Source organism: Teleopsis dalmanni, chromosome 2, assembly GCF_002237135.1.
Source record: "Teleopsis dalmanni isolate 2A chromosome 2, ASM223713v2, whole genome shotgun sequence".
NCBI lineage: Eukaryota > Metazoa > Arthropoda > Insecta > Diptera > Diopsidae > Teleopsis > Teleopsis dalmanni.
This window is the reverse complement of record NC_051847.1, coordinates 7,277,761-7,304,376: the sequence shown is the minus strand read 5'-3', so window position 1 is coordinate 7,304,376 and position 26,616 is coordinate 7,277,761. Positions and strand designations below refer to the sequence as shown.

The following is a 26,616-nucleotide window of genomic DNA, read 5'->3' as shown; positions in this document are numbered from 1 at the left end:
TATTTAAAAAGCCTGACTATAACAAAGCTATACTATTCTTAAGCGATTATGAGTAGAACATCTTTTAGCTTAATGGAAATTAATTAAATTTTCTGATATAATTTCATTTTTGAAGTTTCAAATTTAAGTTATTTACATCGAAAATTCAAAATAAAATTTTTGGTAGATATATCTTTCTATAAATTAATGGTTGTAAAAATTGTCTGAGTTATCAAAATTTAGTGAATTTCTAAAAACTTTAATGAAAATAAACGTAAGTATATTATTCGCCGTAAAATACATTTAATTTAGCTACATCTCGGTTTTTATAGTTTTAGAAAGCAATCCGAATATTAAGTTGTTATGTTCATAAATATGTGGAAATACTGCACGTCTTGGGTTGGTCGCCGCATTGCGGTAATATCACAAATCGTGATCAACAAACTCTTATCCATAACGATGCTATTATTTTCAGCTATTGCCTTGTACTGTTTTATATATTACATCCCATGGGATTCTATAGCAATGTATGACGGTTATCCTTTGCTCTTGCGAGAATATGGGAAGCAGTTATGCGTGTTATGGCAAAATTTACTCGATATATATAAAAAGTATACTCTTCTCTTCTGCACGGTGGTTATGTCCACAGTTGGGTATTGCATTTATGCACTTCGTCGCTTGTATGCCGAAGAAAAGGAGTCAGAACAAACGGAAATAGCACGGTTGCAGGACAAAGTCGTTGACTATGTTCTGCAAGAGTTACAGAACACAAATTACTTATTTGTTACTCAGGATGATGTTGACTTTATGTATGAATTAATGACGAATGATGGTTTGATTAAAAAACATTTTATTAGCGCCCTTAGGGTCTTTAGACAAGCAGAGAATCGCAGCTTTTGTGAGCTGATCATACATAACACAGACGCACAAAAACTATGCAATGCTATAATATCGGCCTTACGGGATGATTAGAAGAAAGATATATGTATTAAGAAATAAATTGTTGTATTTTTATTAAAAGATCGTCAATGTCATTTACTAAGTGAAATATTGAAAATATCCTCAATAGAAAAGTCCATTATTTACATCCTGCTCTCTAAAACAAATATAATTGAAATAAAAAGAAACTAGCGGACATGTGTACAGAGAACAATAAACTAGGAATTGGTTCTAATAGTAGCATACATATGAATTAGCTGGTTTAAATGAATTAATTTCACGAAAGCAACCTCATCCCTTCATTTCACATATTCAGTTAGTGCTCAACTTCACTCAAATTTATATATAAAAAAATATCAGCAAGCTAAAATTTCAGTTTACAACTCTGAAGAGAAATTTATATTAACTTTTATTTTAATTTCAAAGAATGAACGTATTTCTTAATTAAATATAATTGCTACTATAGTTGAATATAATTTATTAGCTTGATGATATATTTGGCATTCTTTTACTTTCTTAACTATACGCTACTTCGCAGACGAACTGTTGTGGATACTGCTAATATATATTCTCTAGAAACTCTAGATAACTTAATTCCAGAGCGTTAAATCACAAATTGTTATGTATTGTTATGTTTACATAACGACTATATATAACTATATTTGTATATATCTTTATTTTTATTTATGTATATTCCGTGTATTATCAGACAATCTTTTACTAAAAACAAGTAGTAATTATTTTGAGGTTATGAACACATTTGTCTTGGAATTGCAAATATGTTTGAAAATACTTTATATTACTTTTTTTTGAATTAAAGATATATACCTGAACTTTGTTTGGGTAGCGAAGACATCGGACTTTATTTGCAATTTAAGCTAAAAAGAATATAAAAATGAAGTTGTGAAATATTTGAGTTTTTACACATTTTTTACCAAAATCCGGTGAACTATTAAAATATGTTAAATAATTGCTGCTCTGTTGGGTGGTGCATAGGAATTTGTACGAAACCTCGAGACGAAGTTTACAATCAATGCACATTACTATAGGATGATGTTCACCTTTAACATATAATGGATACTCCGTGCGGGTTACTTCACGCAGGCACACCAAATAGGTTTTTGTTGTACCAGGCATTACACCAAGAAGCGAAACTTTCTTACCAGTTTTGCTTAGCAAGCACACACCGCAAACTTCAGGATAACAAAACAGCATTTTGTTCATTTAATATTTTATGATTAGTAATAGGTGCCTTGTCAACTACTAACTAATAAAAGAAGAGCCTATCTTAATTTAAGCACTCTCATTAATGGCTGACGGAAGAAAGAACAATGATAGTTGGCGCTAAGTTTCGTTCAAAAAATCCAGTGTTGGCATTTAAATTGTAATAGATGCGCACAGGGTGTTTTCGAAAAACGTCACTTAACAAATGTATTTTGTAATGCATGTAGGGGATATACTCTTTGCTATCATACCGAGATTTTAAAGCACAACTTCAAGTTTATAATTATTTTCTTAATTATTAGTATTTAAGTTAGAAATAAAATTGTAAATATTATTACTCCCTTCTGGCGTTCACACAACGACAAGCAAGTTGGAACTTTGTCGGATAAACTAGTAGTGATTGAAACCTCCATTCTCTTATGATCATTCTTTTCTCATAACATCTGCATATAAAAAGAGAGACTATATAAACTATAGACGTATATTCAATGGCAAACACTAACTCAATTCACCTATTCTCAATTTTTCTAATATTAAATGGTCTATCTCGAAGATACTTCGGTAGATGTGATAACTCTTTTACCTGACATACTTCACGCAGTTCAAATTCCTAATGAACTGCTTTACAAGATTTTAATGTTTCTTGGTTATCAGTTTACCATGACCAAATACCAGAAGTAGAATCAGAAGTAAAATTGTTTCAATTCATTCAATCAGGAATAAGGATTTCGTATTTTCTACTGTAGCGATCTCCACTAGATCTGTACTATCGCATATTTCTATGTCGGGAAACCATCTATAGATAGACTTCCATACATATTGGTAATAGACTGTAGTCTGGCTGTACTTAAAGTTGTTGTCTTTTAAATTAAGTGATGTGGAGGGGTAAGTCCCTCTATCAAAAAATCTAGTATTGACATTTAAATTGTAATAGATCGCCTTCAGTCCTGTTGTGGTAAAGAAATATACTGTACCTGTAATATAAATAATAGTAGATCTTGGCAGCACTTTGTTCCATCAAAATACACTTTCTTAAGATAAAATAGATTAGACAATTATTCAGTAAATTAAAGAGTTACTATAAGTCTTTATGTTTCGATCGGATTTGACAATTACGTTTTCTTGGTGAGTGTTTTAGCTTAAATGTTTGGCCAGTTCACACCAGTATCTTATGTAGAGTGGATCGCAGTCACAATGAGTTCTATTCAGAGGTGCGAAGTATAACTCATAGTAAAACAAGTCTCAAGAGCTTTTATTAATGGGTCAAAAATGACCTAAGTGCATTTTTGTAGTAACACCGAGCCGATTAGTCATTTTATTATCACTTATTATCACTGTCCTGTATGTCAAAAATATTACCATATAGTGCACATTTTTCTTATTAGTATTTAATGTCTTATAAATTATAGCCACTATGAGTAGAGGTTCAAAGCTCTTGCAATGGCTCTATAAGCTAGTCCAATTAGACTCTGACTTATTTATTGTGGTTGGTAAGAACCTATGTTTGTCTTATTAAATTAGCATCTCACCTGTTTACGCTAATTATTCTTTCCATCAAAAAACCTTACCATATACTATAAAAGTTCCATCAATCGAGCTATTCTAAAAGAAATTTACAAGTACGTCATCTAAATGGTTTAGAAGTCATATTGATTTCTTTAAAATTTTCCAGTGGCCTGGTAAAAACAAATATTGTACTTGTGTCAGTTTATTTTTCTGGGGCAATAAACTTTTCCTTATTGATCGGATATACTAAGAGTTTGGAACCTAATATATTAATGGTCAGAAATGGGTAAACATTATATATCATTTTGTTTTTGTGATTCAAACTCCAATTTAAAACGAATGCACTTATTAACAGTAATTCGCTTCAATTTTTCTTGACGCGATAGGAGATATGAAAAAACGTTTAATAGTTTTAAGAACATTCTTAAATTGATTTCAAAGATATATTTTTAATTTACAATTCAAAAAAATTATTTTATTTCTAATTTGCTTTAATTTGCACCCTGAATGAATTTTGATAAGAAATCGGTTGGCTTTGGATCTTGGGATTCCTTCCAATAACGCATTATATGTCCCTTTTGTTTCCATATTTCAATGGATTCCTTAAGTTCCATTTGTCCCTGCAATGTACAATGTATAAGAAACGTTAATATTAAAATCCAGAACGTTTATGAAATAAATTTTTATATAAATATTGTGAAAATTATATTTTAGATCAAATTATAAATGTATATAATTGAGGAGTCCTACTGGTATTGTCCCAATTGGTAGGAATGACCTACACTGTGTAATGACTATTACAACAACAAAAAAGACTGGTTCTTTTGCTTGTTGATAGGTGACACTTTAAAGCCAATGGGGGTTAAGAACCATAAAGACGGATCACTATATACAGTAACTAATGTTTGTAATAGAACAGCTTCACTTCAAATATAATATACTATAAAAATTGTTTTGAAACAACTTTATGCAAAATATACAGTTTGAGTAACTAATGCACTGCTTCAATCGTCCAATTGATGGAAAAAACAAAACAAAAGTCCCCACACTGGGGAGTTCATCGTTTTAAAGGATACTGGGTTAACACAGTTTACAGCAAGTTAAAGCTTAAAACTGAAATATATATATAATTATGATTTATTAACAAATGGGCTCACCTTGATAACTAGCATATCAATAACGCGTATATCAGTAACGTTGCGATGCTTTTCGAATTCTTCTCGCAGTTTTTCACGGCATTGGGGAACTGACTTTGGTATATCATAGTCCATAACTATAAATTATAAAACAGAAAGAAGTATTCAATATGCCGTGCATAATGCGTTTAATTCAATTTGTTATTGGTTTTTAATATATTAACCAATTTGTTGATGACATAACAAAAGTGCACTACAGCTATACTTACCAATATACGGAATTTGTCGGTACCAGGCTTTGTACAAATTTAAGGCACGCTTTCGAGCCTCGTCACGATTTATTGATAAAATTGGACGTACTTGTTGTACAGCTCTTTTAACCGCTTCCCTGCTTGATGCAGCCATTCTTATACAAAATCTATTGACAACAGTATTTCTTTAATATTTTATTTAAGAAATTTTGTTTGACGTTTGTTAAACAGCTGTTACAGTTTCAGATATGAAGTTAGTGGCGTTTATTCAAATATTTAGTATTAAGGGCACAGTTTGAGCGGTGTAGTAAAATACAGTGAGGCTAAAATTTGGATAGTTTGAAAATTTAAATTCAAATTTTTAAATCGAATTTCATATTTCTACATTGATAAGTTTATTTCATATTGTACGCATTTTAATTGTTTTATATATATTATTATATCTCAGAAATTGTTTGAAAAAAGTTATTATTTTTAGAAACAAAATTAAGGTAATCATAAAAACGACTAATATTCTGGTCTACGGAGCACACTGCGAAGATAATCAGCACAATTAGTGTTGTAAGCCATTGAATTCCTTCTTATAAAAGATCTGCTAACAGAACTTTAAGAAGCAACTTAACAACCAATCAAACTTTTATTTCAGTTTATTGCTTGAAACCTGCCAATAGAAGTGAAATGGAAGTGGTTCGGTGTATCGTTTCATTAAAAACACATGAATTCCGCATCTCTATCTTCAATTTAACTCTAAATTAAATTATTAATTAATTAATTAATTAAATTATAAAAATGGAATTGTAGCGATCACAGTTGACGCCACATCATCGTAAATATCCCACCAGTAAACTTAATTTTGTTCTGTAAAGAAGGATACCTTACCGTAACTGTAAGGATGAACCAGCTCTTTAGCCTGACGTTTACCTGGAATGTCATGCCAGCAACTTTTTTCGGTTGAAAACCATGGCAGATCCTGACCTCGCAACATTGTTTACAGACTCATTATCATTGATTGCTGTGTGACCAGGCACCCAGCAAAGTATCTTAATCCATAAATCCCATTTAACTCTCAAAAAGGAACTAATATTTTTTTCAAAATATATGTTCGAAGTGCGTAAAGCGCTTCTTTACTTTAGTAAACATATTACACATATAATAATAAAAAATACTTTAAAATGTTATCTATAGCGAAGAAAATGTGACCGTTAAGTTTGTGCTACATTAAAAAATTCATGATTAAAATTTGGAATATATTGGCTTGTTTGGAAGCTAATAATCTACAGGTGAATACTAATTTAATTATTAGAGTTATAGATCAATAATACTGTCTTTTGGATTGAATGGATTTAAATTAATTGTTTTTTCTTACTTTAGGATCTAATAGCAACGTTTATACATTATCCGATTGGTCACAAATTTATTGTCAAGTAGTTTTATAAGCGTTCAAATAATTTTAAAAGATGAAATTCAACATCCAAATACGTTTTCTTTAGCACCACATCCTCATGTACAAAACACGATCATATTTCTTAGCTTCATACATTATGCGACCACCCCAATGTATTGTTTATATACAGCACACGAAGTTTGCTGCCAGCTGTCCACTCTTGTGACTGCCGATTCGACTCTGGAGTGAAGAAGTCGATTCAAGTCTTTGATATTTTTACATATTTATGCAAAATCTTTTCTTTGTATTTCGCTACAGTAGCTCCAAACAGCTGTCAGAATCATCGATACATCGTTTGTTTTTGATTACCGGTCTGCAAACTCGGCACCCACTTCGGACAGATCTTCTTATAGACAAATGTTCATGCAGAATGAAACTGATAATTTTGTTTTAAATTAAAAATCTTTTTTGTTTTGCTTGGTGAAAACTATGAATGGTTTTTTATGACCTTTGTTCCTTGAACATTTTAAAATGAATTATTATTTTTAATAGAATGAGTTAAGTAGGTTAAGATAAGTGATAAGTAACCATTTTGCTAAACCGGGACAAGTTTAACAGTTTCCATAATACGTCATGGGAAATAACGAATGAAAAAATATGTTAGATAATATTTGTTTTAAATAACTTTAAAACGTATATGTGTATACAGAGAATATACAAAAAAAATCTTTAATAAATGGTAGTTCAATAATGATATATCATTTCGTTAAATTTCATCAATCATTGTTTTATCCAACAACTTCACCTATAAAAAAAGGCAAAAAAATTGGCATACTTAAATCACCACATGTTTACTAAAGTCTTTTGTGTTTAGTTTATAGTATATTTGAAGTTCAAATCATAAAAAGTTACACAGTGCGATGTGACACAGTTCCCAGCATTACACTTTCGTATTGCAATTGAAATGTTACGTGCAATTGAATTTTATTTTCAATGTCATTGCTTTACATTCACGCAAGTTACCACCTTTTGACACTCAAAAAAAGTATTTGCAACAATAAAGATACAAAAAGAGTTTTTCAATTACCATAACAAATAACATAAACCCAAATAGAAAAAAATGTTCAAACACTTGCAGTTAAAAAGCAAATAGGAAAACTTGATTTACATCCTCAATGCACAAATGCAAATGCAAAGTGTCTTTCCCACTCAAACACCACCTTACATACTTCATTAACTGGTTGTTATTAATAACTAAGAAAAAACAGAAAAAACAGAAAAAACACAAGCAACCACACACAACGACACACAATGATTTTTTTGCTTTTGTTTTTCTTATTGTTTTTGTAAAAGTTACTTGTGCTTAGCGTTCAAATTGCGTAGCACTCATACGCTCCCTTGTACTCCCCAAGTTTACTCAAATGTTTTATGGATTTTTATTAAATAATTTTTTTTATTCTTTCACTGCGTTTGTTGGTAAGTTTTTGTTGTTTTATAAAATTTTTTCATTAATAAACACAACAGCTAAAATAACAATCCCAACAACAAGCAAATCGTCTATGGCAAAAACAAATTCAATAAATATGCTAAAAAATATTATTAAGTACAGAAATCATAAAAATAATAAAAGCAAAAATTATCAAATCGATATTATTGTCTGGATGTATATGTGTCTGTATTTCTTTTCTTCACATTAGTATTGTTGCTGTTGTTTTTGTTATTATTATTGTTGTTGTTATTGTTGTTGTTATAGTCTTTATATTAATTTTACTACCTTTTTGCAGTTTTTATTTATTTATTTTTAGTTTTTTTTTTAGGTAACTTTTTTCTAACTTCACTTCATTGCTGTCGCATACACAACGATTGCTTTCAGTATTCAGTCAGTAACGTTTCTGCTGTGTGCCGCTTTAGTCAGTTTTTTTCGATATCGGTCAAAATTTCAAAAATAAGAAATTAAACGTTTAAACGTTGAGCAGTAAAATATTTAAAAGTAAAGAAACGAAATATTATTTGTGTGACATTTCTTTTTTACAACGAAAAAGGGTACGTTCGCTCGTTCGTTCGCCCGCGTTAAACCAAATTTACAAAGTATTTAAAAAGCTTTTCATGTTTATTTTTGTTGTTGTTCAGTTAAAAAAAAACATTTCAATTTGAGTTTAAAAAAATTAATTTCCAAAAATATTCATATTATGTTGTTGCTATTTTTGTTGTTGTAATTATCATATATGTGTTTATTATTTGTTTTTTCTTAAATATTTTTCATTCCTTAGTTACAAAAAGTAGCAAAGTATTTGGAACGTAGCAGTTAAATTTTTTTCTTAACGCTTAATTTTTTTTTTGAATTTTTCTAATTTTTGTGTTCGTGACTTTGACTTTTAAAGTGTTATATCGTACGAATAATTGCTATTGTTGTTGTTGTTGTCGCTTGCTGTTTGGTGTATGGAGCTGCTGTTAGTAGCATTGTTTGCTGTTGCTTTAACGTTTTTTGTTTGTAAATTTGTTGTTGCACTTGCCGTTTTTCGTTATTTATTTTATTATTGCTCACTTGTAATCGTCTTAAGTTCTTAATATTATATTGCTTTTTTTTGTTTCCACATTTTGTACCGTTAAAGTTTGAAAAGTATTTGAAAAAAAGTTATCTTAATGTGTTATTAAAACTGCCAAAAATTGATATATTAAAAATACATTAATTTTATTTTATTTATTAAGCATGTTTATTTAATCTGTTGATAAATGCTTAAGTATAAACAGAACTTCATTCTTGCTTATTTACACAATTGAAATAATAAAAATTAAAATAATATTTTGCAGCTTAAATTTGAAAATATTCAGCGCACATTGAACACATCAAACTGAACCATAGTTCAAGCAATTTGAATAATAGTTCAAAACAATTAATTAAGGAATAGTTCAATAAAGGTAAGTGTTAATTATTGCAATAATTGCATTAGTGTTAGTGTTTCAATTAGTATTTGCAATTTTGAAAATATGCAAATTATTTATTGACAAATTTATTTAATAAATTAAAATGCAGTTAAAGAATATTTGAAATTTATTTTAAGATTAAATGATAAATTTTATTATTTTACTATTCTTTGGCACTATGCGTTTTATAGCAATGTGTGGTAATTATTATTATTATAATAATAGATCTATAAAAGATCTATTGTGTCTCTTAATCGTGTTAGAGTGTTTCTCCAAGTCCGATTTCTTTAATAAAAGACAGTATAGAGCCTATCTTTCCTAGATTTAAATCCTAAAGATCCCTGAAATACCCTTCTAGGAAATACTCTTGAAAAACACCATTTTCATATTAGGTGCAAATGTGTGGTAAACAATATTTTCATTATTTCGATGTTAGATAATATTTATGTTGTTTTTTTTTTTAACTATTTATAATTTGCTTATTTATCAGCAGAAAGAAATTTAATTTTAAACGCAGAATTGAACCAATATTTAAAATATTACACTTTGGCGCTGTTGTCTTCATTCAAGGATTTTAATAAAAAACCTTAAACTCTCATTGAATTGTTTTTTCCAAATTGAAGAGCTTCACTTAGACGAACGGAATTATTTCAATTTATTTGTGGTCAATAAAGTTATTTTAATTTTTTATTTCAAAGAAAAATAACATAAGCATTTAATGGGAAAACAATTTTTAGTGTTTCAATAAAATCCCCTTTTAATAATCAAAATGGAAAAATTTATTGTCTTATAATAGAATTTAACAGATAATTTAAAAACAAATTTAATTATGGGAATCTAAAAATATCTAATGATTCATAGTTTTAATACTTAAATTTGAAAAGTGTAAAATTTTTTGGAAGATAAAGTAATGTATAGCACTGCGTCATCAAGAAAACTAGATTAAATACTGAAAGAATATATAAATTTTGAAAAAAATTTCAAAACTACTAAAAACTTGTATAACTACTTAGTAGTTATACATTGTACTTCGATAAGTTCGCGGAACGGAAATGCAAAAGTTTTAGTTAACCCATCTTTGCAGTACTGTTCTGAAAAATCCACCCATGATGACAGTTATTATATTTATGTTTGATAAAAAATAGTTTTTTTCTAATTTTCTTTTTATTAATATTTTAAGATTGTTTTCCATTTTAAGATTGTTTTGCTTTTTAAATAAGCAATCCTAAGAGAAAACCATAATCTAGAAGAGACTAAATTTGATAATTGAATAGCCTGTTTTGTGCAATAATTCATATTTAAATTCATTTATTTTATCGATGGTTTCTTGAGCTGTTAAGGCAGATGTATTCTCTTGATGGAAAATGTTTTTTCTTCTGTAAATCGCAGCTTTTTTGCAAACTTTTGTATCCGATTGCTCTAAAAGGATGGAATAATAATTTCTTTTCTTTTCTTACCGACTTGATGGAACTGTCATTTGCAAAATTACAAACTTGATCAAGCTCAACAAACTTGACAAAGCTTTTAGGCTTGGTTTAATTTCACTCGAATGTGAGAGTCCTGCCTTTTGATGCTGTTAGTGCGCTGACCTTTAGTCTGTATATGCATAACGCTAATCCGTGGTATCACAACGGCCCATTATATTAGCTCAAGTGAGTTTTAAGCACAACTTCGCCGCCCTAAACTAACTTAATTTAGAATATGGCTGCCCATAATTACCCATAAATAATTTACAACCTGACATAACCTAATTTCTGTATTTTCAATATTTCTTTAGGTTTACTTTTAAATTAAGTATTTCTATATATTTTGGGTATCTTCTGTTAATTTAAATGTTTTATTTAATTAAATTTATTTGAGTTCCTTCAAAACTACTTAAAGTAATGAAGAATTTTTATCAGATAAAATTTTTCAAAAAAATATCTAAAAATTATTTTAAAAATTTATACAAATACAGTTATTTTCTACTGTATCCAGAATCTGATATGCTCTAATATCTTAGAAGTTCAAGTAAATATACATACATATGTACAATAGAATGTATCTAAGATTTATTAAGAAAAGCCCAAGTATATTTATCTATGCGCCACAAGTACTTTATCAGGTATTACATGTCATAAATGCTGATAAGCCACAATGGCCCAACAATTTTTTTTTTACTTTTTGATTATTTAATCATGTGATTAAAGGCTTTTAGTTTCTTATCTTTTCTTGCACACGCACAAAAGGTAAAAAGTACATAATTGAGAATAGGTGAAGAAGAAAGTGAAATTTTTAAAATACACATTATAAGTGCTTAATAAGAGTTTGTTTAAATAAATAAAAGTAACGTTAACCCGTGGCAAAATGTCAACCGAATGAGTTCAAAGCACCCAAAAAACCGCAATAAATAAAAAAAAAATACCACAAAAAAATCGAAAAGAAAGAAAATTTAAAAAAAAGATGCTCACACTAGTGCAATAAAATACACTTATTTCATATATTTTTATTACACACAAATCAATACACACACACGCACACGCATACGCAGAATACCATAATGCTATTTGAAATAACCCGACTAATGACTCTTGTAATGGCGGGCAGTGTGTGGGCTTTTTTTCCATGTGCATCCGTCAAAAGAAAAAAACCAACAAAAAATATCAAGTATAAAAAATTTTACTTTTAACTGAAAGCTGATTCTTCTTTCACCTTTTTTATAACAATAAGTTTTGTTATTGTATTTGTTTTTGTTGTATTTGTGTTGTTGTAGTTGGTGTTGTATCAGTAGTTATTGTGATTAATCAATAACAGAAATCACAATAGTAGTAACAATCAAACAGCAACAGCGACGACGACAACAACAACAATATGAGCAACGCATGGCGATGAAAACAACAACAACAATGCAGTGTATACACATTAAACAAATAAAAAGAAATCAAAAGTTTTAAATATCAAATACATTTTTGTGCGGCTTTTGCATATAATTATCACACTTTTACTTTTACCCCTCACTTTTCTTGAACACTTCTTTGCATAAGTTACCTATTTGGTGGTTACCTATTTCAAGATTTGTCTGTTGATGTGCCTTCATTATAAATAAATTTTAATTCGAAATAATTAAAAAATTTTCTAATACGGAAACTTTAAAGAAAGGGAAATAATATTAAATACCTTTCAATTTTCTATTAAGACGGGCAAATCAGCGAAAATTTTGCAGATCGTCTTTAATATTTCAACTAATTAAAATAAGTGTATACTTTCCTAAATTTACCAAATCAAATTTGCATATTAATAAGATTTTAAAGTTATAAAAATTATGAAAAAGTTAGAAATGGAAAGGTGCTATAGTTAATTTCTTTATAAGATTGTCACAAAGTTTTAAGTAAGGAAAGGTTTTTAAACAAATCAATCTAAATCAAAGAAATGATAAATAAGATTAATGAAAACAATAATTAAAATTAAAATTTACTTTATTATTATGTTGAGGCTAGTTGAGTCAGTGCACTTGAACACTTTTACTCTCTAATAACTGCGAGGTTTCTTCATACGTCCTTCTTTACGCCTTGACTGGATTATTGTTTATCACTTCATCAGACAAAGCAATAATTGACCTCAGACCTGCATACCTCCCTGAGAAGCCTGTAACTATTCTGAGATTCGATAACGCGGTGTTGGTAAGCCTGTCAGTTTTCGTAAATAATTTCAGGACTCTATCCTTTATCTATTTTTTGATTGAATCAATCTTCAGATCCCTGAGAATGTCATTCGTCCTAATGTACCATGGTACTTTGAAAATTCGTCTCAGAGCCTGGCTTTGTGCAATTTCTAGCTGGCGAATAGTAGTGTTTGAGGCCTTACTGATCCATATAGAAGTGACAGTCGAATTATTTGGCTATATATCAGCTTCCTTTTCTTAGCAGGATAATTAACTAAAAGAAATTAAACAATTAAATATTTTAATTTAATTTAATTACTTATTACGTAAGTAATCAAATGATGTCAAAGTTCCTTTTGATGACCCATACCAGATTTCTGAATCTAAAATATCGATGTTTACATATTTCAAATTGGGTGCTTCACATTTATGCGAAGTTAGTTCATTATTATGTTAATTTGTTTTATTAAAAAAAAAAATTCATTGATTTTCATTAGTTATAATTTAATTCTACAGAAGTTCATCGAATTAAATTATATATATATTCACTATGATTAGCTATTGCCTTTGTCCTCTACCATTGAAATCATTTTAGGCAAAGATTTAATTAAAAATAAAATACAAATAATTCTCGTTCTTATTTTTATTGTTAATTCTAGTCTCTATAACATATAGTTTTCAAACAATTATAAATCAAGACCTCTTCCTGTAATAGCTCTCATTCCCATTATTATTGAATTCACTTCCGAAAATTCCATTTTTTTGCCATACTAAAGATAATATGTGTTTGCTTTATTTTTGCTAAATTTATCTTATCTCTTAAGTTATAAATAAAATAATTTTAGAATTTTAATCAAGCTTTGAGTTTATTACGGATTCCACACTTACTGCAAAGTATTTTATAACAGATTTTTATCAAACGATTTTTGACGTAATTATCGTTCGAATGATAACGAAGCAATATTACGAAATCCAGGGCTAGGCAAGAAAACAAGTTTGTGGGGAGTTGCTCTTCCGCAAAATACGTGAGTGAAAGTTTAATAGACATAAATGAAAGAATGATAAGAGAAAGACTTATTTAACATCTAATTTTTTAAAATTAAATATGCGTTCAGTTTAAAGACATTGTCTTAATTTAAAATGATTGAGCAAATATTAGCTTAGATAATTAGGAAAGAGTTGCGCTGTCAAAGAGATATGACTACCATAAAAACTAATTTTTAAGTAACATAAGTATATGCCAACATGTCATAAATAATGAAGTCAAGTATCTAACTTGACTTAATGCAAATAAATGAATTTCTAATATAAGATGAATTCATGAATTTTTTTTTATATGCAATATATGGTAGGGCATATGACATTCTTACTAACAATAGGAAAAATATTTACAATAGCAGTTGTAGAAGCCGTGATTAGCATTAAAAACATGCAATTTCAGATCCTAATATCTCAAATATCAAGCAGTATAGATAAGTAATATAGTGGTAAAAGTCGCTTAGAATAGCCGATTTTATTAAAATCAAATCGTTATCAATTAGCGAAACACAATTCGCATCAATTGTGTCGTTGCAACATTTAATATAACGCAGTTTGATATAAATTTAATCTAAGAACTTTAAGAATAAGAATTTTTTATATTATCTCCAGTTCAAAATACACACAATTTATGGAATTAGCGGAAATTTATATAGGTATAATCTGCACTTCAAAAAGTACACGGAATTCGTATATAATATTCAACTCTGCAAAATATATTGTCTTCTCTTCAAAATAATATCCAGGCATGTCTAAAGGCATATTTAACTTATTTTATAAGCCTATTTTAAGATGACCATTAATAGCAAAGTATTGTTAATTCTATCCAAACGTTTGTGTCAACAATCATTTGTATACAAATAAATAAAATGTTAAGTCTCGGAATTGGAAGGGAGAGCGTAAGTCTGAGTTTGGAGAATACGCTGCTTATTTGATGATATACAAGGTATAGTCTCTTGTTATTATAATGTAAGACCCACAAATTAAACCCTACAAAATTAATCTTAAACGCCCCAGAATGCTGAAATAAAATTCTTTATTAACTGCTTAATCTTTTTAGTATATATCTTGATAATCGGAGAAAGGGTCAAGATGTGATCTTACAACTAGAATAGTCTACATAATAGTAGTTAGAAAGCACGTAACTTTTTAATTTACATATTGTCATCTAATAAAGAAGCGTTTATTTTTATCCGTAGAATCTCTTTTTAACTCAATAACCTTTGACTTACATGTTTTCTTTTTTTGAGTTCCTATAAATAAATAAAATATTTTAAGATCCTCACAATATAGCAAAGACTAAGTCAATTCCTTTTCTCTAAAACCTTCTTTTTACATTCAATTTAAAAGAAAATTTTCTGTTACATGGAGTTTTATCTTTATTTTTTTTGCAAAATGGATGTTTGTACTAAGCTTGATATAAAATCTCTACGTTTACTAGCTGCTATCTAAGTGCAAACTTGTCTAAAAAACTAAAAGTAAAAAATTTATAGTTTTTAAAAAATATTCTGTTGTTTGTTTTATAATTTTTATAAAAAAATATGAAATATTTTAAATTTTTTTATTTTTTATTTTTTTATTTATTTTTTTTTTATAATAAGACTAGATTAATAAACCTTTTTTAAGAGATATTTTGCTGTTTTGGAGCTTTTCACTTAGATATATATGTATTTAGGGTTAGGTTCAAAAGGCCTGTGCTGACAGTTGTCAGCATTTCCACTCGGAAGTACATATTGCCCTTTGTGAAGCCTTTAATAATTTTGACGGGAGAGGCAAGTTGCTAACCTTTGTTATTCTTGTTAAACAATATGGTTTTCCAGATGAAGTTGAGGAGATCCAAGAAGTTTGCTTTCGTTATCTTTTCTAAGGTGTGAAAAAGCCATTCCAAAGACATGGAAATCGCTTTGTCTGCAGTCCTGGACAGAGACCCAGGAACTCAACCATAATCCACTTGTTGGAACTCACCACCGTTGAAGCATAGACGCAATGGCATAGTTACCCTTACTTAACTTGACTTGTGAACTCTTCAATTTCTATATTAACCTTTAATCTAAACTTGTAATATTATATATCTTTGTGAAACACTAAATATATTTGTTTTATATTATATTTGACTATTTATATTTAGATTAGTTGCGAAATGAAAATAGCTTAATAAGCGGCGGGAAGTAGTGCAGGAATCTTAATGTGAGAATAGCCTGATTAACTATATATTCATTTCTTATTTATTTTAGATACTTTGAAACATTTAAGGTGTCTTCTCGGTATCTTGTTAAATTGTTTATATTTCCACTTATTTTTTTTTGTATTAAAGTAAATAAATTGGTTGAAAATAATGAGTCAAGTGCATACAAAACACAACACATTCAATTATCGTACCAAGTTTGTTTATCGAGTGAAATATTCAGCGCCGGTAAATGAGTTGCGTTTTATTCCAAACGATAATTATTTGCATAAACTTTAAAATTCCAAAACTTTTTTGTTTACTTTATTATCATATAATTACGTCAATAAGTTGTATAAATCCGTGCAATGTGTGTACTAGATATCTCTATATTCTACATCCAAATAGTCACTTTGTATTAGTTACGTATACTTTTTCAAAGCCTAACCTTGAGACCATTTTTAGTTACTTAATGTGCGTCATTTTTAAACTTTTATCTGGTTTATTTAATTCCGAATTTTTATGTATCATAATCTTAACTTAAACAACAAACACTTTCAAATTAATATGGAGTACGTTATTTAGTCCATTGTAAAAAAAATAAATAGTCGTAAAAATGTATTCGACATTTGAGTTTAAAATTATATGTCGAATCTATTTGAATGCTGTCATTAGGGCCATAAAGGGCTATAGGCTTTTTATTTTTATTTTACCATATTTGTTTGTGAAAGAAAAATTTTACATATATGTATAATGTACATTTTAATTAAAATTTGTACTATATATTTTGGACTCGACTACTTACTCATGAAAACTCGGAACTGCAGATATTACCGACGAAAGAATCAGCTCACACCCAGAACACTTAAACGCTCATTTTCAACCGACTTGCTAAATATTATGTTCTGATGTGAAAATTGTTACATATGTTCTTAATTTATTAATTTACTCATAATATTAATATTACGTCTAATCCTTAACATATATACTAAAATTCTTCCAATTACTTATTGCCATTTCCTGTAAGGCAGATGTTCATGGAAATAAAAAAAATTCCGGAAGAACTAAAAAAGATCTCAGTATATGTAATTTTTTTTAATGTTTTATTTTATTATTTTATTTAAAATCTATTTATATATACAAACATTAAGTAATAATCGTTCTATTAAGGTTGTTACATACATTTTTATTCGTATCATATTTGAATTGTATAATAGTTCAAATCAATTAAATATTAAAATTCATTGTATTTTCATTTATTATTATCTGAATGAAAGATTTAATATATGTAATCACTTAAGTCTTTAAACAGTTATGTATATCAATAGGTTTAAGGGACTGCTTAATCTGTGAAGATATTTACTACTATAATGTAAAGTGCCATCTTTCAAATGCGAAGCATCGAGATATATACAAAAGTACAAACAAATAAATAAATAAATAACTAGAATAGAATATAAAAGTTTTCGAAGTGTTCCTAGTTTTTTTTTCATATATGTTACAATATATGATCCTGATATATGAGTCCTCGCAAGAAACTTATAGGGATAACCTCGAATTCCATCTTGTTAAAATTAGGTTATTTAACAAATATTTCGTGTTTTGCGATGATTAGTCTAAATGAGGTGCTATCGAGTATTTTTGTTTACAATGTAAGATGTAAGTGATTGGGAACCATCTTCAGTACGCTTGCTCCATACTCTATTACTCTATTATTTATGTTTTTCTCTAATAAACTTTTTAAAGAATTAAAGTTATTTTTTAAAAATATTATTGATAACATATTTATAATTTTAATAACTTTGAGGTAGGTAGCATGTTATTAATATTTTTATAAAAGCCATAAATAAATTTTCTTCTTCTAGAATATATATGTATATTATAATACTATATTTATAATAACTACTAATGTACTACGCAGTTTATATATTATGACTAATCATATCTATAAAATATCATTAATAGTTATCTAAAGGGAATTAAATACTTTTATTGTTCTTTTGTAAAGTCAGAAAGAAATTACTAAATGACAATTTCTCGTGTCAACAATATTGTTTACAATTATGTGATTATTTAACTATTTAACTATAATCACCCAATTATGTTCAACTTCAGTGAAACATTTTGTTTACTAATTTATTTGGAAAAACAATTTGCTCCTTTTCGTTTAACTGCAAAATGGCAATTCTTGTCCAAACAAAAATAAATATTTTTAAGTGGTTCGTTTAATTGTTCACCGCACCGATTTTATTGTTAGTTAAATATTTTAAAGTAGTTGATAAATAAATAAAAATATCTACTGATATAATAATTATCAATACAGAACTTGCACGACCGTTCATAATTATTGTCACCTCAATACAAAGCTTAAGTAAATATTTTTAGCACACTTCAAAGGAATTACAAAATATTGTTTAGTTCAGTTTTATTGCAGTTTGATTCAAATATCGATTCACATGACTTTTATTACAAAATAAATAAGTTAAAGTATATAAATGATTTCTAATAGGTTTCAGATAGATATCAGAGTTGCACATTTTTCAAGTGTAGGTATTGTGATTCTGGAAGTAACTTTCGTCTATGCTCGCCATTATCTTGGTATGCTTCCTTAAAAACATCGACGTAACTAAGAGCAAAGCAGAGCATATAGCGATAAGAGTCTTCCCGAAAACTGTATACGTGTATATTTCCTAATGAAAAAAAGAACTATGAGTATTATGACTACTCTGAATGTGATACATCGAGGACGAAGGTATAGGTATGTAATTTTATGCATAAAAATTTAATTTAAACGCAATAATTTTTTTGCTCTTTAAAATATTCAGTCACAAAATATTTTTTTTCCTTCTGAAATAATGACTCGTTGCTTTCTACATATAAGGCATTATCCATACGCCAGACCTAAAAGAGCAACGAAGAAGTAGAAGTCCGAAGCATCTAACAGCTTTGCTGTAAGAATGCTCAGCTGTCCAATTTAAATATACAAACTTGGCTATGTTTTTATTTTTAGCAAATCACAACAAATGACAACTCTGTCAGGTCAATAGATAAGTAATCCATAAGATATTCAATCTTCTGCTAGCTAATAATAACCGCTAATATATGACAACCCCAAGAAATGTTCTTAGATGGTAAATCTAATCTTATAACATGTCTAATCCTATAACATAACATAAGTAATGACCTGTTAGCATCGATATTGGGAGCTAACGAAACAAAGAAAGACTTGGTTCTGTTTTAGTTGAAGCAGTTAACTAATATGAGTGTTGTCCAATTTGGAGAAGGTGAGTTTTGTGTGCTGACAAGGAAAGTTATTTGCCAAATCTTTCAATGGTTACTCCTATACCTACATACATATATAGTGTATTTAGATTAGGTGATTTTAATTTAATATACGTAATACATGAAATGTGATAGACAACATCTTTCGGTTGTAAACCCAAGTTACACTTAAGAAAAATTGTTATAGTTCTGCAGAATCGATTATCATTATTATTAAATGTTTAGACGTGAAATTGCCCAACAGCCGGTATTGCGGTCAGAAGACTCTTATTGTGCCAATTTCACTATTGATTACACAAAGCCCCTTAAAGCTTTGTGAATAAAGTCTAGAACTAAATCTAGAGAAGAGTTCTTAATCTGTTCTGATGACAGAAGTTTCAAATCAGTCGATTATCATAATACTGTAACTTTTTAGAATTAATACCTAATTATTTTTTAATGTGATTACTTAACGCTTTTTTAATTAACTTTCTTTCGATTATCGACGATAAAAAAAAAGAAAATTGAATTTATTTCAAATTTATTTATGGTGCAGTACTCGTCGCTACACCCATTTTAGGCGCGGTTTGTTTAGCTTTCATTAAAAATTTTAAAGCTTTTCACTAATTTAATTAAAAATTTTATTATGCTCTTTACATAAGTGAAAATATCTTTTTACATCATTTATATTCTGAGCAATCCTAAACTAGTTTTCAAATTGATTGTTTACCTAGTAAATTGACACAAAAATGTTGCCAACAATTTGAAGTAATAAATTTTATATAGAAAAGTGATACTTAATAACCTTAACCTTAAGCAATTGAAAATGTGAAGTGCTATGAATTTTAATTATTTTTAGTTGCATTTTGTATGTGTGTATAGGCAAATAATAAATTCAGAAAAAGTTATAAATGTTATTTTCAGACTCAAGGCAAAACATTAGTCATAATGGGCGTGTGAAGTGTTTGGATTTCAAACAAGTTACTTAAAAGTGGGTTTAGAGGTATTGTTTTATTATTATTTTTCACAGCAATTTTTTTTCTGAATATATATTTTATTTTTTTAATAAATTTATTAAAACTAACTATTAAAAAATTTTAGTGAATTTTAATATTTAGGTAAAGCTTATAACTTTTGTAAAGTTTAAGTTATACCATTTTCTACGTAACCACTTACAAATATATTAAATACTACGGATATTTTCGCATGAGTGTAACTGACTACGCGTATTGTTATTGATAAGCCTCAAATGTAATTACTTGAACGCCGCTTTATTAATCACATGTTTAATGCTTTCTGTCATTTCGTTGCCACTTCTTTTCATTACTGCCCATTCAACTTATTCAACCGTTGAACTGTGCTCATCCGAGTGCATGCCCATATACCATGCCTTACCGTGGCTCCGACCATACCACACCATACACACCATAGATACTATATCAAATGTTACGTGATAAAACGTAATGAAATTGAAGTCTACGTTTCTCACTTACAATTGCACATTAAATTAATTAAAATCGTTTGTTTTGCTTTCATTTTTGTTTTTATTTCGCTGTTCACACTGAGCTTTAAATTTTTAACATTTTTAATGTATTTCACTGCGCGGTTTGGCGCTTCTCAAATTTGTGGGATTTTTTGATAAGTAGCCAATAATGAATTCATCACGTGCCCGCTATTAGTCTGTTGGCTGAGTTATTCTGTCTTAACCAGGCTTACAAACTACAAAAATAATTGTTTACTTACAATTTCTATGACTAATTCCAACTGTTATTCACATTTGGTTGTGATTTTTAGTTACGTAAGGCAATGGATGTTTTTCAGGGTTGCTCGATAAGTAGGTTATATTTAAATTTTCTAGTATATGTTTTGGCAAGAAATTAATTTAAACTAGCGGCATAGATTTATTTTAATAATATGTGTTAATAATGTAAAATATTTAAAGAATACATGATGCATATTACTTACGTTACAGGTGTGATGAGTGATAACATAGGTAACATTTTCTCAATTATATATATTTTCCACAAAAATGAAAATAAAAAATAGGTTCTTTACAAAATAATACTGTCTCAATACATTCCACTACTAATAAAATGCATTACATTTTTATAAAAACGTCTCAACAGTATTTACTAAAGTAATTAAATCAAATATTTTAAATGTTCTCATTATATCTTTCAAACAAATATTATATGTATGTTGCAAAACAATAATTAGACCACAAAATAAATTGATTAATTTGTTTAATATATTTTGTATACAAAACGACATCATTGTTGTTGCAAGTTTATTGTTTTAAATACTGCAACTGCTTAACATATATTGAAGCATTGAAATTTAAAATTTTTGAGCCGAGTGTGTAAGTTTATTGATATTTTAGATAATACTGGGATAGTTTTTTTTCGTTAGGTTGAAAGCACCAAAAGCCTCAAAAGCTAAAAGAAAGTGTTAGATTAAAATCACTTCTTATGAATGAATAATGAGGATTCCAGCCATTGACAGTAAAGGTCATTGTGTTGAAAATCTTTTTTTTTTGTCTTATAATTACAGGAGATTTATGGGGTGAATATATATAGTACTAAGAGTTCAACTAAGTCAGAAAATAAGAACAATAATTAGTGAAGAATACAAGTGAACAAAAGAGTTCGGATTGGAATTGTATTGAACTGTTTAATTTTTCATGTTTACCCATTTTTAGTGCTGTCAGCTATCACTTTTACCTGTTTTTTCTTTCTTATCTATTTCTTATTCCATTTATGGTGCTTTAATGTAACTCTGATTTAAATTTATTTTACTCTTATATATAAGTTGTTCATTTTCATTATTTTCGAGAACGGGCACTTTTCGCTTTGCGGGAATACCACCAATATCAAAAATGTGGTCATTCAAATAGTTTAAATTATATATCAGTTTTTAGTCCTTTGAATATTCTTAAGTTCGATATCTAACACATCGTTGGCCAAATGAGCTCGAAAATTATAATTATTAATTTTTTGGAAAATTTTCCATCAGTTCTGTGGAAATCTATAATATTTGTTTATTGTATAAAAATACTTTACAATTGAACTAGCTTTTTTTAACATAATTTATCGTTTATGACGCACTCTGTTTCACTTATCATAATTTAAATCGAGTTTATGAGTTTTTGGTCGTGGTAAACGGTGTAAGACAGATTTTCGTCTTCTTTAGAGAACAAAAAGTTGTGACACAATAATGTATTAAATTAAGTGAACCCGATCTTAAAGATACTATTACTTATCCAAGTAAACATGTTTTGATTATAACTTACTAGAGCATCGCATAGGGTCTGAATAAGAGAAGAGTTTGCCAGAGTGCAACAGTCAGAGGACGCCAAAATTATTCGAAATATTTCAATTTACTACTATTTACAGAATTAAAATATTATTTTTTCAGACGATATCGGGTTACTGAGTGTAATTAGAAACATTTCGCAAAATAATTCAAATAGTTAAACGAAACCTTTGAAATCATTGTTTCTCTAATAATAATACTGTTTAGTGTATATACTTTTTATAAGATAATAACTTATTAACTTATCTTTGACAAAAAAATAAAATAAATTTAATAAAAGATGCAAGACAGACAAATTTTTAATTAAACAGTAAAAATATATTCAAAATATTTATTTATATAAGATAGATGAACAGTACAATATTTTACAAAGGAAAGAGCGGATAGTAACTTGAGAACAAGTTCTCAATCGTATATATAAAATTAAATTCCAAATTCACGATAGTTTTTAGTCTTCTAGAAAAATAAATTATATATATAAAATGATAAATGTCTTTAATTAACCATTTACCAATCTTTTACAATTAGTGGATATTACAATAGTATAATAATGTCCGCTTATTAAAATAATTTATTTTAATTATAATGAAAATTAAAGTGGAATTAATTAAAAACAATTGCGCTGTTATTTTATTTGTCGCTTTAGAATTATCATTTTTTATCAATTCTTCAATTCTCTTCAATTTAATTCACGCCGTATCTTTGAAATATATATGTTCTTAAAGGAATTTTAATTCTAATAGAGACGAAGTGTGAACACAATTGAAATATTTTATTTTAATTTATTTTATTTAAAATATTTTAACTTTAGTGTTATTTTTTTAAAGTTCTCTATTATTATAAATAGAGTATTTATTACAGAATTCAAGGTCAAAACTAAAAGTGCTACCATTTAAAAACGAAATAAAATGAATGTATTTAAATAGCAATTATCGCATTTAAAAATGACTAATTAAGTTATGGTAGTTTGTTTACTTCAGAAAAAAAAAATAAAAATAAATAAATGCACAATACAATTACCGATTTAAGTAGGTCAATGGACTTCAGGCACACATTGTACATTTTAATTATATTTTTAAATTGACTTTAGAGGTTTGTAATTGAATTTAGTTTAATATAAATCATCTCAATTTTGTAATGTAATTTGTAGATGGGGAAATGAACTTTATCTAAAAAAATTGATATTATTAACGAGAAGTGATTTTGTTTTTTAATAAAAAATTCAGGTTAATACAATGCTATGGTAGAAGAAAAAAATTACGTGTGCTAATTACTACTACCAGTATTAGCTTCTGCAGTCTGTTTTATAACTATCAGTCATCATAAAATTGAATTCTTCACGTATTGTGATCTTTAATTTACATTTTAAAAAGTGTTGAAATCCTTTTCCTTTCATCCAAAACAATAGGCAATTAAGATCACGTGCTGTGATCTCTAATTTGTATTTTAAAAAATCTCGAAATCCTTTTCCTTTCCTTTCTTTTCCTTTCGCCCGAAACAATAGCCGAGCTACTAAATTTGCAACAATAACGGCAATAGTATTATCATAATGCAAATTAAACCCTAAACTAAGTATTGCAACCTAATTATGTCTAACGCTAAATATGGTACATTTTCCTGAAGCCAATCATTTATATTTGTCTAAAAATAATCTTATTTTCTTCATATTTTAGTACAACCCCATCCGTTTGTGAAATTTTTTTTCTTCTAATATATATATTGAATCCTTTAACTTCTAACTCCTAGTGTAAATCTTTTCTATCAGAATATATTTTAAGTTTCTTTGAAGAATTCTTTGGAGGATGCTTGCGATATGCTACATAGCTATATTCTAGCTTTCGGTATGAATCTGAAATACTAGTATCATTTGTTATAAATGATTTAATTAATATGTATCACTTTCAAATTTTTATGGACGGATTCGATATGGAATTATGGAACATTTTTTATGAGAATGAAAGCAAATAAAACAAAGAAATTTCAAAAATGTTCTACTTAATCTTTACAAAATTTAAGTTCTAATCGACTTTAGTCTATGTGAAATGCCTTTCTTCCTCTATCTCAACGTTTATTATCAATTAAGTATTAATGGCTCTAATAAAGCTTTGCATTATAGAAAATAAAAACTATATAATTTTAATTTAGAGATCTAAATATTATTCCGACAAAATCCGACTTCATGACTCAGTTTTATTTCTTATACATATGTAGACTTTCACCAAATCCCTTTGATATAAAAAATTGTGCTATTTAAATACTTAAATGCTTTTATTAATTTTTATCATTTTTTATTTTTTCTACGACTTTCTGATAAAAATATTAGACATTATTGTCGCCTTAAGAAAATATTGTAAATTTTTATCATTTTACACATTCCAGTCAGTATTAGAAATATTTAATTTTATCAAACATTGTGTATATTAATATGTATCTAATAAGTTTCGAAAAGATATAAAAAGCAAGATACTTTTATGACATCATAATAAATTATAACAATAATAAAAACTGAGAAAAAATATTTACATTCATTAATTTAATTTTAATTTAGCGACTTTGAGGTGTTTTTTAATTGCTGGAACTATGAGAGAGAATCGCTAATTGCATTTGATAAACAGTTTTGCGACACAAAATATTTATTTTTAATGAAAATAAATATAGAAAATAAATTATAATGTTTAAGATAATAAATTATAATTAAATATATGAAATTATACATAGAAAACACTAATAATAATGACATAAAATCTATAATTAACCATATTTAACTAAAATCTTTTAAATATTGTCTTTATTTGCAGTTTGAATTTAATTGCGGTAACTGTCAAAATCGTTGGAAAAAACTAGAAAGCAAGAAAATGGCTGACACCATTAACAAACCAAAATTGCAATTACGTACCGGCGTTTCAGTAAACGGCGACAAAACACCATCACCGGCGACGAAGCTCTTAATTAATCATGGTAAACCCAATTTCACCATTTCGCGTAGTAACAAGTTGCAACAAAATGGCGACAGCAACGACAGTAACAACAACAATAACAACGAAAATGGGTACACAAATGGCAACAACATTAGCAACGACTTTATTGTGAAGAGTACCAAATTCAACGGGGTCTTCAAGCCTGCCAATGTTACCGTAGAGAAACAAGTGTCCACTGAAAATGAGGGCATCAAAGTAGTGCTTAGGCCGACAAAAGTCACGGAATCTGTAGCAGTGAATAACGGCACACAAGAAAATGAGGCTGCCAAAGTAGTGCTAAGACGAGCCAAAGTTTCAGAACCCGCTCTTAAAGATGGTGAAGATGACTCTGTGCCTGAATTTATACGTAGACAACGCAGAATACAAGAACGTTTGACTAAAGAGAATATTTTGGATTTCGAAAATAGACGTAGCGGTTACTTTACACATGTAATGATATCGCCTACTGCTACTACAGCTAATCGCACATCTTTTGTTGAGACTATGTCAAGTCCAGCTATAGTGCCCGCATTAGAAATACCACCACCAATTCCAAAGGCGCGTATTGACCCATCAACATTGTTAGAAGAGGAAGAAGAGAAGGTTGTAGATCAACGAGCAGAAACAATCGTACCAGTCGCAACAAATGGTTATATCAATGATGAGGAAGAGGTTGCTAAAGCTATAGAGGAAGTTAATAAAGCTGTAGCTGGTGAAGATGATGATAAAATAATTGAACTCGAGCAAGAAACCGGTGAAGTGAAAGAAGAAAGCCATGAAAGGGTATTAGAGATCCAAGCTGAAGAAAAACCTACTGCTCAACCAGTAGTTGATGCAGTAGTTGTTGCTGTCACAACTGCAGCAGTCATTGATGAACCAACCAAGATTGTAGAAAACGAA

The 26,616-nt window shown here is 28.3% G+C and overlaps 3 protein-coding genes across 3 annotated transcripts in view; 2 read left to right on the top strand and 1 right to left on the bottom strand.

Annotated features, from left to right (window-relative positions):
• Positions 1 to 26,616, top strand: part of LOC119684897 (putative uncharacterized protein DDB_G0292292) — a gene marked incomplete at its 3' end in the record, with an annotated part of 137,368 nt that extends 110,752 nt beyond the window's left edge. The window contains exon 3 of the mRNA XM_038099029.1: positions 25,558 to 26,616. Coding sequence (XP_037954957.1) covers positions 25,615 to 26,616 — 1,002 coding nt within the window. The remainder of the gene's footprint in view (positions 1 to 25,557) is intronic.
• LOC119684957 lies at positions 157 to 999 on the top strand. The gene is made up of 2 exons (XM_038099118.1): positions 157 to 253; positions 312 to 999. Exon 2 carries the CDS (start codon positions 343 to 345, stop codon positions 949 to 951), a length of 609 nt encoding a protein of 202 aa, XP_037955046.1. The 5' UTR covers positions 157 to 253; positions 312 to 342; the 3' UTR covers positions 952 to 999.
• Positions 4,078 to 5,277, bottom strand: LOC119684959 (NADH dehydrogenase [ubiquinone] 1 alpha subcomplex subunit 6). Its single transcript, XM_038099120.1, has 3 exons — positions 5,054 to 5,277; positions 4,806 to 4,921; positions 4,078 to 4,268 (listed from the first exon to the last, which is right to left on the bottom strand). Exons 1-3 carry the CDS (start codon positions 5,187 to 5,189, stop codon positions 4,140 to 4,142), a joined length of 381 nt encoding a protein of 126 aa, XP_037955048.1. The 5' UTR covers positions 5,190 to 5,277; the 3' UTR covers positions 4,078 to 4,139.

Coding starts and splice junctions, on each gene's coding strand:
- LOC119684957 (XM_038099118.1), top strand. CDS start 343: ATGTTCATAAATATGTGGAAATACTGCACGTCTTGGGTTGGTCGCCGC.
- LOC119684959 (XM_038099120.1), bottom strand. CDS start 5,189: ATGGCTGCATCAAGCAGGGAAGCGGTTAAAAGAGCTGTACAACAAGTA. Junction 4,922..5,053: donor CCGACAAATTCCGTATATTG/GTAAGTATAGCT, acceptor TATAATTTATAG/TTATGGACTATGATATACCA. Junction 4,269..4,805: donor TTGATATGCTAGTTATCAAG/GTGAGCCCATTT, acceptor TGTACATTGCAG/GGACAAATGGAACTTAAGGA.